The sequence below is a fragment of the Drosophila ficusphila genome, unplaced genomic scaffold (assembly GCF_018152265.1).
Source record: "Drosophila ficusphila isolate 14025-0441.05 unplaced genomic scaffold, ASM1815226v1 contig_791, whole genome shotgun sequence".
Lineage (NCBI taxonomy): Eukaryota > Metazoa > Arthropoda > Insecta > Diptera > Drosophilidae > Drosophila > Drosophila ficusphila.
Genome location: NW_025064737.1, coordinates 11,403,307 through 11,421,290, shown reverse-complemented (window position 1 = coordinate 11,421,290; position 17,984 = coordinate 11,403,307). Strand labels below are relative to the sequence as shown.

Sequence of the window (17,984 nt, the reverse complement as noted above, 5' to 3'; positions counted from 1 at the left end):
AAGGCGTATGTTTCGCTGTCTCTTTAACAATAATAAAGATCAATGACCGTCATTAAAAATATTTTATGAAATTTTTGAAAATGAAAGCAAAACATTTTTTAGAACCATACCTTACTTTAGTTTTTCAGCGAGCTGACCTTAAAAAATAAATACATAATAAATTAGTATTTTAAGGGGATCTTAAATTATTTTTTCACAAAAAAAAGTTTTTATTTATTAAGTCGCAAATACCCCCAAAAATGTTATCGTAGGGCAGCAGAAAAGAGCCGGCCGGTTTTCTGGTCTGCAACGATAACGTCACAGAATTTAACAGTTAAAGAGAGCGCAGGTTGTGTTTCCCATTAAAGTGCCCGTGCGTGTGTTGGTGTGTTGGGGCAGAGCACTGCTCTCCCACTCTCTCTCTCTTTTGGCGACTCACAGCTGTTATGTGCTTTGAAATTCATTCGATTTTGTTTACATCAATTCCATGCTGCCCCTGTAGATGTGTGGATATGTTGCTGTTGCTGCGGGTGGATGTGGATGTGGATATACTTCGATGTTTTCTGGTATTTTTGGGCTCTCCGCTGCCAGAGCATTGTTGTTGCCTTTGGAATGACCTCTGTAGGCATTCTCCGGCAACGTCAGCAAGTGTCGAAGGGCAGGGGGCGTTTATTGCTGGAGGGGGGCGGGACGGAGAGGCGTTTATGGGCGTTCCAATCTTCAACTCCAATAACCATCACATCCATCCGAACGCCACGGGCACCAAGATTTGCGTAGTTATTATTTCGAAGTTTCTGCGTTTTCCACTTCGTTTTCGGGGTGGATTTTCTGGGGATTTTCTTGCCGCCAGCATTTTTGAATTCCTCGTTTGCAAACGGAGTTTGGATTCAAGGAAAATGCACTGCGTATTTCCCACTCCACCACCGGACGATAATTGTTAAGTCAACCGAAAATAAATAAAAGTTGAAAATCGAGGACGGACGGAAGACCTTGTCAGATAGTGCGGAAATAATGCTTTCAGCTCTTATCTAGCCCAAAACTCTACTGATTACAGACGAAGGGAAAACTTATGTAGGTCTTATCTATGCGAGGCTACACAGAGGAAATAATAAAGCGATATTGGTTTTACTAGTATTCTAAGTTTATTTGTAGACAAACATTATATTGAATTAGTAATCAAATTTTATGAAAATTGAAAAACAAAAGGAAATCTTCAGTACTGTGGGAGTAAACATATTTTAAAGATTCTCTACGAACTGTAAAACATTATATTTTCTAAAATACTTTTATACTTGTATGTATGTAGATACCCCAATCTATTAGCGATTTTCAGTTATAGGAGGATTTATGCACCCCCTTTGGAGGCGGAATAACAAGAAGATGAAGAGGAGTGGCGGCCAAGTGCAAAGATGAACTATCTGGCAAATTCAATTAATCATTTCTCCAGTGGAAATTCCGCAGCAGCAGCAGCAGCAGCAACAGAGCGTTACCAGAGCTACAACAAATACGCAGTTACGAAAAGAAAACAACAAAGTTGCTGCTCAAATGAATGTGTAATGTGAATGTGAATGTAAATGCAATCCACGAGTTACAACACCAAAAGCAACGAGCGAGCGAAGGAAAACGCAAAAGGCAAGAGGCAAAACCAAAACAAAGCATAGGCGTTAGGCGGAGCGGGATGGCTATAGTTAGATACAGAAATCATGCACACACAGATACACGCACACAGGCGCATTGACACATTACCCAAACTGGAAAATAGGTCAACCAGTTGAGGGGGCTGGAGTGGGGGTGCTGTAAAAACAGAGAGAGAGTGAGAGAGAGTGTAAGAGAGCGAGCGTTACAGCCTGTAAGAGAACACAATTAGAACGGGAATCGACTGTTAGTTAACAGCGCCCCCAATTTGCAGGTCGTTCTGATTGGACTTGCTTCAACTGGAGAGGCAGCCAGCAAAAAGTTCTCAGCAGCTGTTGCACTTGAACACTACCCCCTTTCCCCTCCCCTGTTGTCGACCAACCGATTTGGAATTTTATTCGAATTTTATGAAAATTAAACCGGATTTTCGGTTTTCTTTGTAAAGTTGTAATTATTGTTTTTACCCTTTTTTGGTAAGTGTTTGCATTTGGTAGGGCGCCGCACTTAATTCGTACACAACAAACAAAATATAAAAAAAATAAGATTGGAAATTTCAGTTGTGAAGCAGTAAACATTTGTAGTTTTCAATAATTAAAGCCTCACTAAATTTTGTGGAGTAATACATTCAAAAATTCATAAATTGATAAATTCAATATTAAACTCAAAGTAAATTTTCAAGCAGTGACATTTCCAAGTTAGGTTTTCTTTCTTTTTATTTATTTTTATTAGGTATTATAGGATTATCCAAACTCTGAGTGTATTTTCATTCCCTCCTTTATCATATACTTATACCCGCTGATATGCGCATTCTCACGTGTGTGAGTGGGGATTTGATTGGATCGCCTTCGAAACCGGATTTCGAAAATATGTATGTCATTCCATACCGTTCCATTCAATTACGCTGATGCCTAGGTATCGCCAAAGGTACGAGTATACGAGTATATAGTAGGTCCCACAATGGACGGCCTTTGTTGGCAAGAAATCAACTTGAAATTACCCCGATCGGTCGACGCGGCGAAAAGATGAGGGCAGTTTGCCACTGGAGATGACGTAGAGAAAGTGCAAGCTGTATGCAAATTAACGATACTGAATCGGCCCGGATTAAATGTCCATATCCGATTTGCAGGGGCTGCAAATTACCCGCTGCACAAATTGGATTTTAATGAAGGAGCCAATGAAATCACAGGTTGGCAAAGTAACTATCAAGTATTTATTTTATATAATATTTATATCAGCATAGAATGACCAATCTACCTTTAAAACTTTATTACATAAAAATGTATAAAATATCAATCTACACTTGAAATTAAAATCTGCTAAATTAGTTGAGCTTTATAACTATGATTTCTGTAATCTGTCACAACCTCTTGATTTTTCCGAAACTCTGATGGCGGAAAACCGCCCTTGAAGCATAAATTAGTTGGACAGAAACGCGGACTTGAAACTCCCACTCCGAATTGAAGGCCTTGACATTTGGATTTGCGTGTGGGGATGGATCATTAGAATGTTTACCTGTTCGCTGGCAGAATGTCTGCTTTTTTGACATCCAGTTGGTCGCAACTCGCGAGGGGAGATCCGTCTGTATGGAATGGAAACTCAAGTTGCCAACGGTCGTGTGATTGATGTGAACATGTCAGCACGGACATGAAAGTGGACGAATGGTCATGGCGATGGGGTTGGGGATGGGAAAGGGAAGGGGGCTTGGGTTCGCAGGAAGCATAAATTGTAGACAAAGATGAGCGCAGATACAAGATACACGCTGCCATTACACGACTCACAATCAGCTGCAGATACAAATTTATGTCATGTGCATTCGAGACATGTGAATGACAAAAAAGCATCTCCGAAGTGATAGAGTTTTGACAACCAGTTTCGCACTGGGAGAAAATGTCTGTATCATTTATTGAGTATTTATTTTGTCACTAACCATGCAGTGCGTTTCCCTTTGAGATAATACGTGGAAATGTGGAAAAAATATAAATCATGTGTTGTTATTTTTTAGCAGCTGATATTTTATTTTATCTACAAGATTTTTAAAATCTAATTCTGTTTTGTTTCCATGTTATGATCTTTAAAATAGTACTCACAAGACTTGTTTTTTCTCTTTTTGATGTGTTTATTTAATTAAAATTTCAACAATGGTTTTAGAGGCATCAAAACTAAAATACCTAAAAAATTACAACTTTTATAAAAGGGGTAAATGATTTATATAATTTAAAATAATATCTAAATTTTTCTGAGTGCACTTGGAGTTGGACACCGAGGAGCTGAAGTTTGTGGCCAACCCAAGGCGATGGCCGGGGTCAAGTGGCCACCTGACAGCAACTTTCCTTGGCCAGGCCGATTTCACCGATGGACGATTCAATCGGCGGGCCAGGAATTGGAGAATCGAAGAACTGGAGGAACACCAGGGAAAACCGGCGGAGCGTAGGAGCTGCTGCGCCTCCAAGAGGGAAACATGGAAACATGGAAACTGTGCGTGCTGTTGACATTGGGTCATAAATTCTGGTGGAAAACAGACAACGGTTTTCATTGTTCGCCTGCTCGGATGCAAGACTTTTGTTTGGACAATACACAAATATGGGCACTAGGCAAACAGACCGATACGCAGCAATAGACAAATAAATGCCTCGGATGAAATTGGTTTGGGGTTGGGCGAAAACCGGGTGAGAGTTGGATTGAGATGAATTTTGATGAGCAGGGAAGGGGGAGGGGGTGCTGGAGGGGGAGGGGAAGCGTTAGAGGCTGCAACCAGCTGTCAGAGACAAACTGTTGTCTTTGCCGCTTGCAGGCAGAGTTCAATCGAGCAAACAGACAATCACACAACCAAACAATCACTATCACTACCCTCTGGTCGAAAAGAACCCTGGACCGAAATCGAAAACGAAATGGAAATCAGACGCCACCAACCTTGGATATTTTGCAACTCGCAAACTTTCAGGCCTCAAATGGGTCAACCACCCACGTCACTCACTGACCCACTTTCCTCAGCACTTCGGCCGCCAAATCTGTGTCAGGGTTATTTTATCTAACATACATAAGTGAAATAAGGGAGGGTAATCAAAAAGAATATAGTTTTTAATATTTACAGGTGTGTTTTTCCATATTTTTTAATCCAAGTTATTCATTTTATATTTGGAGGGGTTGCTTTAATATACATAACTACATACAAACTTAAGTTGAAGTTTGAATATATTACATTTAATTTCCAATTTTGTATTAAATCTAAGGTTAACTTATTAATTCTATTATAATAATATGTTGTTTATTATTATTTATTTTGCAATTTGCAAAACATATCTAGGGCATGTGCTTTGTTTTGTTTAGCCTACAAAAAGCAAGAAAACCTTAGCACATTTTTTGTGATTTTATCAGAATCAAGGACATTTTGCCAAGGGCAAACACAGACGAGGTGCAACTTGACCCACTTTTCGGATGCAGGAAACCAACATATGTATGTATGTATGTATGTACATGTCAGGGTTGCTCCACTTCTGGGGAATGGAAGCTGCAGGTCTAATAGGGTTACCCCTATCCAAAAGCCACCCTGCCCCCTCCTTATTTGCCCCTGTTATTATCAGTCACCTCTAATCTAGGCCAATCTATCCATCGTTTTTATAAGGTTCAATTAATTTCAAAAGTTTCATAAGTTAATGATAATGGTGGTTTTAGTAATGGACGGCGGGTTTCTGGGTTTGGCGCGCAGGGCTGCCACTCGGTTGGTAACATAACGGCGTGCAGAGCTGCCACTCGGTCGGCAGAAACACACGACATGCCTAAAAGTCTGCTTTTCCATTTTCCCAATCGACAGAAAATTGGTTCGGGTGCTAGCTTTCCACAGCGCGAAAAAAACATAAAATTTTAAAATTTAATGGAAATTATTAAATAAAAGTCATAACTGTAGAAAATAACATTTTTAATACTTTCGTTATAAAACTACAAAAATACATCTACAATTTACAAAAATTTCGAATTGTATAAATATGCTGGTAAGTCAAAATACCGATGAGATAAAATTAAAAGTGAAAATTGGAATGAATAAAAAGTTGCCTTTTTAAGTGGTTTTAAAATCCTTCAGATTTTCAAATGACTTTGGTTTGTGTGATTGTCGGTTAAATTCGTTAATGTCTGTTGCACAGGATTATAATACCAACAACCAAAATGAGTAAAGCAATGATAACTATGATGGGAAGCTTTGAAAGAGTCTGCTCTTCGTTGATTTCTTTGTGGCATTGGGTCGACAATGGTTTTGGACTGTCAGAGTCATGCAAAATGCACTCGATGTTTCGCAGTGTAGACTGTTTCGCCTGGATTATAGAAATTAAAAAAAGGGATAAAAAGATCGAAGCATAACTATCAGAGTTTACTTACATGGGTGTAGAATCTTTGCACTAGCGGAGAACTGCAGTTACATCGAATGGGATTTCCCATGACCCTCGCATCCTTCGTCTTAAAAAGTCCAACCAAACTGTGCATATCGGTCAGTTGATTGTGACTCACATCGATTGAATCCATTCGGCACGGCTCTTCTGGCATTTCCGTGATAAGATTATGGCTTAAGTTCAAACTTTTCAGATTGGGAAATGCACTGAAATTGCATCCCGGCAGGTAGGAAATCTGATTGTTTGATAGATCTAGGTGGCGGAGTTCCTGTAATCCACTTAAATCGGGTACTTCCCTGAGGCTAATACCGGATATATCCAGGGAATTAATCGGCAGATCAGCCAAGCCCTTTATGTCGAAGGTAAAACTTCCGCAGTCTGCAGCCAAAAACTTATTAAGTCCTGTGCCGGATATCCAGCAGCCGGAATGAAAAAATCGAGGTGGTCCTTTCACCGGGCTCAAAGCCAGCAATATATAGAATACGCTCGTAATCAACATCTTAAACTGTAAAAAAAACTTAACAAAAAAATTATCATACAATAGGTTATGCTTATACAGAACACCTGGAAAAATGTTTGGTTTTGAAGTAGTTTAAAAAAGAAATGAAAATGTACGGATGGTTAGATTAACCTGGACAACGAAAATTTAATTGACAACTGACAAGTTTAAGGTAGTAAGAATAGATTACTTTAGATTAGATTGCATGCAGTTACACTGATAGTGCAGATAGGTAGAATTTGTTGGTAGCCATTACATTGCCATTTTATCAAAATTGCAAAAACTCAAAGATTTTAGTAGAATTGATCATTTTTAGTTTTGCCTTCGTGAGGCAAGTTCTTTTTTAATTGCTCGCAGGTCTTTGCAATATTTTTTCCCGGTTTTTTTTTTTTATTTTTTGATATTATTGAATAATGCATCAAAAAACTAAATTCAATAAAAGTAATTAGATTAAATTATATTTAGATTTATAGAAATAAATTCCGTTTAAAAGCAAAATGTGTAATGGTTCGTTTTTTCTTTTTAGTTGAAGTAAAAGGTAAATCAAATCTTTTTTTTCTGAAAAGATTTGTGGTAACAATCAAACCATAGTCTTGTCCTCAATTTCAAAGAATATGTACGGGATTGGATTTCAAAATAACGTTAACGGAAGTGTTCCACAAGCAATACAATCCAATTTACTGATAAGACCTTACAGAAGGCAATGCTAATGCCTTGAGATTTAATTTTATATAAAAAGACATTTATCAGCAAATGTATGACTTATTAAGTATGTATTGTATGTATTTACTACATGGTTTCTGATAATGAGTCAGTTTTTATTTTCTTAGCTCAAGAACAGTCTAACTGAACAGAAGCTGCATTAATCACATGCGGATTTGCTTGAATTTTACTCCGAAATCAAAAGGACAGGACATTTTGGGCCAAAAACTGGTTTGACGCTAAAGTTTTAATTGCATTATTCTGTCTAAAAACAAACTGTTTATTAACTTTCTTTTTTTTCAGAGAAATATGGATTTTCTAAATTGGAAACCCACATCGACCTACTGGTTATTTTAAATTTTTTGCTGCATGTTGAAGCTTTAAAAACCCAATAATTTTGATGAGACTGTTAAAAATTTAATTTGAAGTACAACTTCATGCAAGTTCTAGTGGTGTTACATAGTTCAAATTTTGTTCCAGAAATTGCCACACCCACTTTTAGGCGTCCGATCCGCGAACTTTAGTGGGATCCATAGTAAATACTATAGTAGAGTGTGTTATAATTCCCTTGCAGAGCAGAGGGTATTATATTTTCCGTCAGAAGTTTGCAACGCAGTGAAGGGGGTACCTCAGACCCCATAAAGTATATATATTCTTGATTAGCATCATAATCATAAGGTCGATCGATCCAGCCTGTTCTTACTTATATACTGCGTGCAATAACTACACAACTTTTGGGAATGGTTTAGCAGGATAGCTTTCAAACTAGGAGACTAGTTTGCGTAGAAACAGACAGGAGGACAGACGTGCAGATGTATTTCGATTCAGATCGTGAAATACGAATGATCAGTAATATATATTTACTTTGTGGGGTATATAATTTGTGGGGTCTGAAGTGTCTCCTGCACTGCGTTGCAAACTTCTGACTGAAATTATAATACCCTTTGCTCTGCAAGGGAATAAAAATCGTCTTAGCTCCAATGCTGTTTAGCTTTTATGTATTTTGTTCGACATATTTGGAGTCTGCAGGGGTATATAAGCTTCGGCATGCCGCAGTTAGCTTTCTTTCTTGTTTTACCACTCCTATTGATATTGTTTAACGCAATTAACAAAAATCCAGGCACTAGACTAAAGGCACTAGACTGAAAGTTTATTTAATTTTTATATCAGCAACATATTGTGTTAGGTTTAAACAGGAAGTTTTTAAAGTAATACACTAGTCAGTTTAAAAACGGAATTGTTATACAAATATTGTCTTTATCGACTCGCCTGTAAGCCTGATTAGGATTACATACATTCGACTTACTCTCTGCAAGGGTGAATCACTGGTGATCACCTGGTCGATATACCTAATTTTTTTAAACCGTGAGTATTTTATAATTCTTATATAACTTATTATTTTTGTTATATTCAGTTTTTCGTAGTGGCTCAGAAGGTTCAGGAACTGAGCGAAAACTGAGTCATCAAACCAAACAAACGGTGTGTGCTCGATAAAGTGTTCATGTCACTATTATTAAAACTTAAAAACAACGATGTTTAATGTAAAATGTTGTTACATTTATTGTATACAGATTTCTCGATCTTTCCTTTGGATATACATAGATCATTTCAGATGGTGAATCATACATATAGATTAGACAAATATGGCGGTCGAGCGCCTCACATTCATCACATTCAAGAAAATAATTGTCACGTGTTATAGGTGCAAAATAGTACACAAAAGCCTATGAGAAAATCGAAACGATTATCACGAAGGAAAAGCGTTAAGTCGCCGACAATGTGGTTGATGGAAAACGCCTACAAAAGGATGGGTTTTTCCGGCTAAAAATTAACAAACTTGAAGAAACACTACAAAGACAAGCAATATACCTTTTTGGGTCTGGTTGCCTCTTTAGATATTAAAAAATATATTTTCCGGCTTTTTTACTTTAATTTTCGTTTTTTTTTTTTACACAAGCAGCAGATTAGATCGATAGCAAACGAAGAAAGTGATTATCACGATCCTACGGAACGCCGTGTCTAGATATGACATTTTTAGTGTGAACACATTTATTAAACGCCTTACAAAATACTAAAAAACTTTATTAGTTATTTCTAGATTTTTTACTTTCACAAATACTGATGTTTATTTTAAACTTTGACCAGAATTGACAAAATTTAAATAATTTTGCATTTACACCATCAGATTGTTTACTATAAATTACAACGTTTTCAATAACTATTTAAAATATTTTTAAGATAGCTTAAAAAGGATGCTAATATAGAAATTTGGTAAAGGAACACTGCAAGAAATATTTGAAAGTGTTTTTTCTTTTGCTGGGAACCCCACTCGAATGCTGCCAATAAAAGCTGTTCGTATTGGGTTTTCAGCGTAGCTAAGAGCTTTAACAGATAACGTTTGCCTTTCAAAAACTTTATAAAAATAACTGAAAATGTTATATGACAAACACAAAGTATTGAGTATTTATATTTAATATTTAAATGACATTAATTTATTAAAAAAATGTAATCAGACTTAATATAACAAACATTTCTTTGCGCAGGAACTTGTTGTGCCGGCTGACAGTGCGTATACTTGATGGGAGCGGCTCTATTTGGGCAAGCAGTGCAAAAAATACTGCGTCCTCGTCCTGTATTTCCGTTCTCTCTCTCTCTCTCTCTCACTCTCTTTCTCTCTTTTTGGGGAGCGCGCACACGCGAATCCTTGGCGATTGTGTGGCAAAGCTTCGTTACTTCGCCGAAGTTGCGTCCGCATTGGCAGCGCTGCCGACGTCGACGCACCGCTGCCTTGCCGCCCCCGAAAAAAAAACGTGTGAGGGGAGGGGGGAAAGGGGGCGCGAGTCCGGGCGGGCAGTCCTCGGGAGTCCTTTTTCGAGTCCTGAGTCCTCAGTTTTGGACAAACACTCCGAGAGGCACGTCAGGGCCAAGCGCGCGCGCTTCTCGTGTCGAGAATTCTGTCTGTCTGTCCGCCAGCGTGTGCGTGAGCGTGTGTGTGTGTGCGTGAGCCAATGGCAGCGTCGGTGTTAGCCAATTCCAATTCTGTGGCAAATACCGTGCCGTAATCGTGCAAAATACGACAAAGTCTGGCCCCAGCCAAATTCAAGTGGAAACGTAAAAAATCAAGTAGAAGTGCAAAAAAAAAATAGAATACAAGCAAAACACCTGCCGCCCGACATTTCTGTATAGTCCTGCAAATAAACAAATAGAAAAAAAAGCGAAAAAACCATAAGCAACACGGGCAACAACAACAACGTTAGCAACAAAATCAACAAAGTGCGCTGGCGGAGCGGGAAACGCGGAGCGGGTTGCAGGTTGCAGGTTGCGGGTTGCGGGCTGCGGGCTCTTCAGCTGCCAGTTCAGCTGTCAAAAGTTAGTTCGACTCGAAAGCCTAATGTTTTATTTTCACTTTCATTTTTATTTCTATTTTAGTTTTAGTCGCCCCTCCATCCAATCCATTCTCGCCCTCCAAACTTTTGCAGCTCAACAAAAGGCGTGGGCGGTGCACTGCGAACAATTGTGCAAAAAAAACACAAGTGAACATTATCTCTTCGAGAAACGAATGAGAAACTAAAAGTTAACAGAGTCAAGAGAAATAATTCAAAAGTTGTTAATTTTTAGAAAAACTAGGATTAGAATATCTATGAAAAACAGAAAGTTTAGGTGATATTTGACAAGATTAATTGTAAATCATTTTTATTTGTGATATAATTTAATTAAAATTTGTTTGTGCTAATCTTGTACATATTAGTTTTACAATTTTATTTATTTAAAAATATTCCTTTAATTTTGATTATTACCCAAATTTCTACCACCACAATTCTTTTTGTGTACTTGAGACTTAATTCTTATGGCAATGACAGGCGCTCAAGGAGTTTTCCCGAGCGTTTTCCTAGCATGCTGCTGTTGTTGTCATTCCTCTCCCAGGCTTCGTAGAAAAACTTCCACACTTCCCGCTTTAAAACATCTTAGGACTTGTATAAATTGCTTTGAAATTTATATGACTGCCAAGTGCATTACTCATACGCCGCGTTGCCCAAACAAAGCATGAAAATGAAATCATACCAACTACAAAGAGGCAATAACAGTTAAGCTCACCTACTGTCCGTGTTTCCAAGTCTGCTTGTGTGTGTGTGTGCGAGGGTGTCTATGATAAAAATTGTGAAATGCGTGCCATGGCAAAAAAATAAAATAAAACAAAGGCAGAAAAATAAATGAAATGAAATGAAATGAAACAGACCAGCAATAAAACGGGGCAAGAACAAAGGACGAGAGCTAATGTCCTGACCAAAGTCCAGAGTCACGCGAAGTTGCAACAACAACGGTGGCAATTTTCAAATAGACCACCAAGGTGAACCAAGGATGTCGACGGGGAGGGGGCAAGGAAAGGCAAACTAGTTAGATCAGTCGACTTCTGCCAGAGATCTGTGATAAATCAAGGATGTTGTGCTGGCGAGCAAATGCAAATAAATTGAAGAATAATAAGCAAAATGCCAAGGCACTGGCAACTGGCAACCGAAAAACAAAAAGGAAAACGAAAAGCCGCCGCACAAAATGTGTAGCATAAATAATTCCACCCACAACACACAGAGACAAAAAAGGTTACACAGTCACTAGGGCGACACCAGTAGACATTTAAACGCCGACGCTGACGTTTGACGCCAACGTCGACGTCAACGCCGGCAGCGCAGTCAGCCAGGGCAGCAGGACTCTCACCCACACTCTCTCTCCTTAAAAGTTTCTCTCTAACTAACCTACATCAACAGCTGTGACTTGTGAAAAAGTGCCACCCACGCACGCCGCAAAATGTGAAACATAATTAAATAACCCAAAGAAAATACCTCAAATCAATCGGAAATTAGCCATATATGCAACCAACTAAATAATACAATTTTTTCAGTGTTTTAGCTGCTGTTAAAAGTGTGAAAATCGCGAGCGGAGTAAACAATAAGCCAGGACAAATGCAAACGCCAGAGCGCGCTTTTCTCTGACTGTCGCTCTCTGTCTCTCCCCTTCTTTGTCTCTCTGTCGCTGTCGCTGTCTCTGTCGCTCCATTTCGCCGACATTCTACGGAACAGCTGTTCCCCATCTCTCTCACCAACTCTCTCTCAGAAACTGCCTTAGTCTCTCTATCTAACTGGACTTTGAAAAAGTTTATCCTGCGCCGAAGCGTGTGTACATAACCTCAAATCGGCGCTCTGGATGTTGCGGTAGGCGGACGTCGCCGTTGCACACACAAGTGCAACATCGCAAGCAGAGCGGCAGCAGAGCGACGGAGCGGCGACGGAGCAGCGTTGATGCCGTTGCAGCTGCTGCTGCGCAGCCAGCGACGACAGCAGCAACAGCAGCAACAGCAGCAACACGAGCAGCAGCAGCAACAACAGCAACAGAAACAAGACAAGCAGCAACGCCAGCAGCAGCAACAGCAGCAGCAACAGCAGCAGCAGCAGCGGCAGCAGCAGCAGCAGCTAAGGCAGCAGCAACAATCAGCAACATCAGCGCCCTGTGTGCACCGACAATAATATGAGGAGTGGCAGTTCGGAATTACTACTCGAGCAGCAACAACAAGAGCTACGGTTACGTAAAATCCGAGAACTGGCTCCGAAAAAGAAAAATGGCAATCGGCGCTTTCGTTCGTGGCGGGAACGTGCGCGTTTCTATGGCACCTCGACACTGGCCTTCTTCTCGGTGACCGCCGGTGCGTCGCTGCTCTTCCTCGTACCGCTCTACGTCGATCCGGCCATATCGACATTGAGCCACGACTTTATCGAGAAGCCAACACTGTGCACAACGACGCGTCGCGAGGATCTCGTTGGCATATTCAATTGCTCGTGGAGTTCGTGTCGCGAGGGCTGCACCTCCGATTTGTATCGCTGCGTTCATATCTATGTGACATTCGTTGAGCAGAACATTACGATACCCGAGAATATGACCGACTATAGTAACTTTACGTCGGACATGGAGCAGTCCGGCGAGGCGACGCTCCTGGTGAACATCAAGGGATGCGGTTATCCGCCCTCGGTCACGTGCAAGAACTTCAACGGTTACTACGGCATCGAGGGCGCCATCTTTCCGTGCTTCTACTCGCGCAAGAACAAGACGGTGGTGCTGACGTCCTACAACCACGACGACCAGGTGGCCATGATCATCCACTTCTTCGCGGTGCCCTTTGTGATAACGGTCATCTCGTCCATCGCCCTCTGCATCATGCACTGCGACTGCCGCTGCAAGAAGGATCGCAGCCACCGCCGCAATCGGCCGCAGTGCCGAAGGCCGCGCATCGAGAATCTCAGGTGAGTGACGAACGCACTAAACTAAACTAAAAAAACCAGTGGATTAAAACACCAAAAAATAGTGCAGCATTGCCTTGACACCTTTTGAAGAGGACCTCTAAAAAAATAATATAGTGTACTTATTTGAAAGTCGTTACTAATACTACTATTAAGGAAAATTCGTCATTATTTCCAATTAAACATCAACTGAAAGACGAAAGTACTTTAGAGGTTTAATTTAAATAAACCTTGAATTTCTTAATGTCAAATACATCTCTTAAAATAAAAGAAATATATATTTTAAAATTAAATATAACCCATAACACTTTCAATTATTGTTGTTTACTTAAACACCTTATAATTGAGTTAGGCAGTAGAAGGAAACGCAAGGGATAATCTTTTAAATTCATCCAGCCTGAAGGCAAACTGCCACTTCCTTCAAAAATTCACTTTGCAGTTTCATTTATTTTATTTAAATATACATGAATTTAGAGCGATTCTGGCGCTATTTGCTTTGCCTTCCTTTAGCCAGTAAGTTAATTTAACAAAACTCTCTCAGCAGGAAGTTCCTTCCTGTCTGCAATATTTGCTTTCCTGGCGTCGGCGTAATTTAAATAATTCACTAATGACAGTTTTTGTGTGCGGGTGTATGTGTCTGTGTGTGTGTGTATGTTTGTGTTAGTACTGAGTCCGGAGTGCGGAGGCAAAGTGAACGTGTCAACGGAGGGGTGTTGTTATTTTGGAGTAATATGCGGTCTAAATTATTTATAAGAACAGGCGTCGCATGTATTTGCCACCCTGCACCGCATTGGAGGCATTAGGGGCACGCACCAAACACGCACCACACTGCGTATGATTGATATGTTGAGCTGTTGACAGAGCCGCCGGGGTTTGGGCTTCTATCTGGCATCGACTGCTAATGGAATGCCGGAGGGGCGGGCTGCGGCGACACTGACAATTACATTTGGAAATCAAGTAAATAGAAAACAAAGGGGCCATTGATTCGTCGTAGCAAAGACTATAGAATATCAAGATGTTGCATGACCTCAAAAAAATCGTTCTATGGTGGGTCTTGATATGGAGACCCACATGACTTTGCACTTTTAAAGGCAGCTAAGACCATATACTCAATTAGTTCGCCGCGCTTCATGAAGCCCGGTGGTGTTGTGGTAGATGCTATGCCTCGTGTACATGAAGGCCCGGGCTCGTATCCCCGCCCAGCCCAGCCATATCATAAATTGTTTTTTTTTCTTTTTTTTTTTGTAAATTATTTAATTATTTTATTTTTACATTTTTTTTTTTTAATTTTTTGTTTTTATAATTTTTTTTGCGTTCATGCAAGTGGTGAACAGCCTGATACAATTATACAAGGTAGTCCACTCGGCAAAATCCATAGTCCCCTATTTTAGCTTTGACAAGTAAGTGTGAGTGATACGGCTACATACAAGCAGGCACGCAGGCACGGAACCAAAACCGAACGACTTCGGCAAGCCGAGTGGACTACCTTGTATAATTGTATCATGGTGAGCAGCAAAATACCCTAACACGCGTATGTACACGCGCATGTGTGAAAACTTAACGTCACAATTATATGAATAAGGAATATTATTAATATTGCACCTATGAATTCTTTAATTTAATTATTATAAACGAAAAATTATGATTTAAATGAAAATTAAAGAAAATAAAATAATAATGCTTTACAAGTCTGATATACCCTTCTACTATTGTAAAGTGTATAAAGCCCGATAAACTGAAAATTGCCAGCTGTGAACAAATTCCCAATTTGGGAACACGACGAATATTAAAAACGAAGACGAAAGCCGAAAGCAGCAGTTCGTCGTGTTTCTATTTTTAGATTTTCCCTTTTTACCCCGACCGACCGCATCATGAAGCTCGAAACAGAAACGAAAAATTTTTTGTATGGGATGCAACATCTTGATATTCTATAGTCTTTGGTCGTAGTTAAACTCTATTGCCAGCTGGTCTTTAATGTCGGCATTTATTGAATTCCTTTTGAATTGTGGGCATTCTCGAATCTGTGCCATTGTTTTGCTTTCATTTTCCTCCTCCACTTCCTTTTTCGAGGAAATTTCCATCAGTTTTCAGTACTCACTCAGTGCACATCGATTCAATCGATAATGAATTGGTGGTCTGTCCCCCGCACTTCCTGCATGCCTTCCCCAGCTCCTGCTCCTGTCCGCCCATTCACTTGCTACGTGCATTATTCAAATGTCATGGCAGCCAGGGGTGCTCTCACATGCCAAACCAACCCATCCAGCCCATCCAGGCTGGGCAATTTAAGTTCGCCAAGTGCTCGTCAGAGCGTCGAATCCTTTGTCTTCCTTCTCCTCCGACTGGCTCCGGCTCATCCGACTTGGCTTGGCTCGGCTTGAACTGGCTTGGATTGGCCCAGAGGCTCTATCAATTATCGGCAAAGTGCGAGGAGTGCCGCTCCGCAATTCCTTGGTTCCTTGGTCGCCGAGATCGCCGAATAATTGCCGTACGTAAACGGCCTTCGAATATAAAGGTGACCCCATTTTGGTCAGGTTTTACACAAAGAGAAATCAGTCAGCTGCATCCTGAAATGAAATCTTTTTGTAGCATACTTATAAGCATCTTCTGGAATTTAATTTCAGCAGAACAAATATAATGCAAATTCAGAAAAAACTAACGAAAAGAAGTTGAAATATATTTTTAAAATTTAAATTAAAGTTTCTTTTAGTCACATGACCACATTTTTGAGCACTGCTAAGCCAAGGCTGAGGAATATTTGATGTTCGAATAAGTCTGCGGACAGCATGCAGGTGCATGTTAAACATATTCTCCCACAAAAACTTTTAGTTGCAAATTCCTTTGGCAGCAGCGGCTAAGGAAGGTGGCGCAAAAACATACCATATATCTAATGCGCATATTTTAACTTGTTTTCAACGGAAATCACTAATAAAAACAGTTGAAAAAGAGCTGTTGAAAAGTTGCGAAACAAAATGGCGTCAGCGTGCGACCGTTGTTAGCGCTATCTGCCATGCACACAAGCAGACACACACACATACTCACACACGAACACACACACCCGCACATCCGCCACACACTCACTCCATGTGCGTTACATAATCAGCTTACCTTTCGCTGATGCTTTTTCTTGTCGCTGAGCCACCCGACTTTGTTTCACAGTCACCGTTGCCGTTGAGGGATTTTCAGGATATCATTCACACGGCACTCGACTCGACGAAAAACTCGTTCGAACAATATGCAAAATAAGCTGGCAGTTAAGTGCAGCAGCGAAGAGGCCAATAGTTTCAACCCGTTGCCAGCTGGCTAATGATTATATGGCGGCATTATGCCACTCTCGCACGTTGCCACCATTTCGAGTGCCAGGCCTCAGCACGCTCCGCATTAGTGGCACTCTTAGGCCACTCAATCATTTGGCCATAACGCAGCTAAATCGCAGCCAATAAAGAAACCAACTGCCTTTGCAACTAAGTAGCCAGCAGGAGTTAAAAGCCAAGAAGGCGTGACTGGGCCAAGAAGGAGTCGCTATTGGAATACCCTTTCATATTCATTCATTCATATTTTATTTAAAAGGTTCAAAAAATGCACCTTCACTAAATTAAAAAACATAAGCACACGCATTTAGGGAATGGTAAAAGTTCGACCATCCAAATTGAAAAATTTAAACGCTCGATATTTAGGAATGATATCGGCTTTGGAAGTCCAGTATTGGGTCACCTAAATGAAAATCATTGAAAACTCAGAAAAATTTGACAAGGAAGGAGGTCAGATAATCGACCATCTCCGAATTGAAAAATGTAAACGAAGTTCGATTAGGATTTCCATCGCAAACATTTAAAGGCATGTCAATTTGGAATCGGATTAAAATTGACAAATATATAAACTCTGGAAGTTTCGTTTTGGGTCACCTCTTTGAGCATCATTGAAGACTCAGAACAATTTGACATGGATGGGAATCAAAAATTTAAACGCACATTTGTTAGGGGTAAAACTGGTTGGGTGATAGGGTTTCCTGAAATCCCATACACAATTTGTTTTGGTAATTCATAGAGGAGTTCCGATTAATTAGACAAAGTTTAATTAAATATTTTAACCAAGTGAGAGTCATGCCATAAAACCAGCAACTTTCTTCGGGGGAATATCAAATCAGGGAACTTGAACAGTGCGATTTCGCTAAACTGGCTTTATGGTTTTGAGGTTCCCCTGGCGAAAGTATGGCCACCATCAGCATCTCCTTCAAGTGCAGCTCAAACAAGAGTTTAAGGGTTCAGCGGTGGGTGGTGGTTGGGTGGTTTTTTAGGGGTGGAGGTGGTGGGTGCTCGGGGGGAAATGCTCCTAGTGTGGCCTACTTCTGTTTCTGCTTTTGCGGCTGCCTAGAAGCGTTTTTCTTTGTGCATGTATTTACGTGTGTGTGTGTGTGAGTGTGTGTGTGTCTATGCGAGAGTGTGCCACTTTGTGCTGCCTTCCTTTCTTTTATTTTATTTTTTATAGAAAAATCAATTTTGC

General features: G+C 40.2%; 2 protein-coding genes across 3 annotated transcripts in view; one reads left to right on the top strand and one right to left on the bottom strand.

Annotated features, from left to right (window-relative positions):
* Nucleotides 1-5,515: 5,515 nt before the first annotated feature.
* LOC108098964 (insulin-like growth factor-binding protein complex acid labile subunit) lies at nt 5,516-12,101 on the bottom strand. 2 transcript variants are annotated; one of them, XM_017202176.2, is made up of 3 exons: nt 9,067-12,101; nt 5,986-6,513; nt 5,516-5,921 (listed from the first exon to the last, which is right to left on the bottom strand). In XM_017202176.2, exons 2-3 carry the CDS (start codon nt 6,493-6,495, stop codon nt 5,736-5,738), a joined length of 696 nt encoding a protein of 231 aa, XP_017057665.1. In that variant the 5' UTR covers nt 6,496-6,513; nt 9,067-12,101; the 3' UTR covers nt 5,516-5,735. The 2 variants fall into 2 exon arrangements, with proteins under 2 accessions (XP_017057665.1, XP_017057666.1); XM_017202177.2 differs by having other exon boundaries at nt 5,986-6,501.
* Nucleotides 12,102-12,634: 533 nt separating this feature from the next.
* The window catches only part of LOC108098901 (protein tipE), a 30,795-nt gene continuing 25,445 nt past the window's right edge, over nt 12,635-17,984 (top strand). Inside the window, exon 1 of the mRNA XM_017202097.2 lies at nt 12,635-13,487. Coding sequence (XP_017057586.1) covers nt 12,718-13,487 — 770 coding nt within the window. The 5' untranslated portion in view covers nt 12,635-12,717. The remainder of the gene's footprint in view (nt 13,488-17,984) is intronic.

Excerpts from the sequence above, each read along its gene's own strand:
- LOC108098964 (XM_017202176.2), bottom strand. The coding sequence starts at position 6,495 with ATGTTGATTACGAGCGTATTCTATATATTGCTGGCTTTGAGCCCGGTG. Across the intron at positions 5,922-5,985 it reads TGCAAAGATTCTACACCCAT|GCGAAACAGTCTACACTGCG; the intron begins GTAAGTAAACTC and ends TCTATAATCCAG.